Consider the following 322-nt stretch of genomic DNA (forward strand, 5'->3'; position numbering starts at 1 on the left):
TGGCCGGAGCCGCTCCGGGCGGCCGTGGCTCAGAGCTTGAGCTCGTTGGCCACCTTGGAGGCGATGTTCTTGAAGGCCATGGAGGTGCCGGCGATGCGCTTGAAGCGGACGCCGTTGAGCGACAGCCGGGGCAGTTTGCACACCTCCATCTCCCACTGCACGAAGGAGTCGTGCCCGGGCGCGCCGTGGGCACAGAGCAGCACGAAGCGCTCCTGGGGCTCGCAGCGGCAGCTGTTGGCGTCCAGGACCTTGCGGATCTCGCGCAGCATATCCCCGGGCTCCAGCGAGCTCGTGGTCTTCATGCTCCAGGTGAAGCGCAGCG

General features: G+C 67.7%; 1 protein-coding gene across 1 annotated transcript in view; it reads right to left on the bottom strand.

Moving 5' to 3' along the window:
- MARK2 (microtubule affinity regulating kinase 2) overlaps positions 1–322 on the bottom strand; it is a 25,750-nt gene that overhangs the window by 219 nt on the left and 25,209 nt on the right. The window contains exon 10 of the mRNA XM_017747253.1: positions 1–320. Coding sequence (XP_017602742.1) covers positions 30–320 — 291 coding nt within the window. The 3' untranslated portion in view covers positions 1–29. The remainder of the gene's footprint in view (positions 321–322) is intronic.

This window comes from Corvus brachyrhynchos, unplaced genomic scaffold (assembly GCF_000691975.1).
Source record: "Corvus brachyrhynchos isolate BGI_N302 unplaced genomic scaffold, ASM69197v1 scaffold442, whole genome shotgun sequence".
Taxonomy (NCBI): Eukaryota; Metazoa; Chordata; class Aves; order Passeriformes; family Corvidae; genus Corvus; species Corvus brachyrhynchos.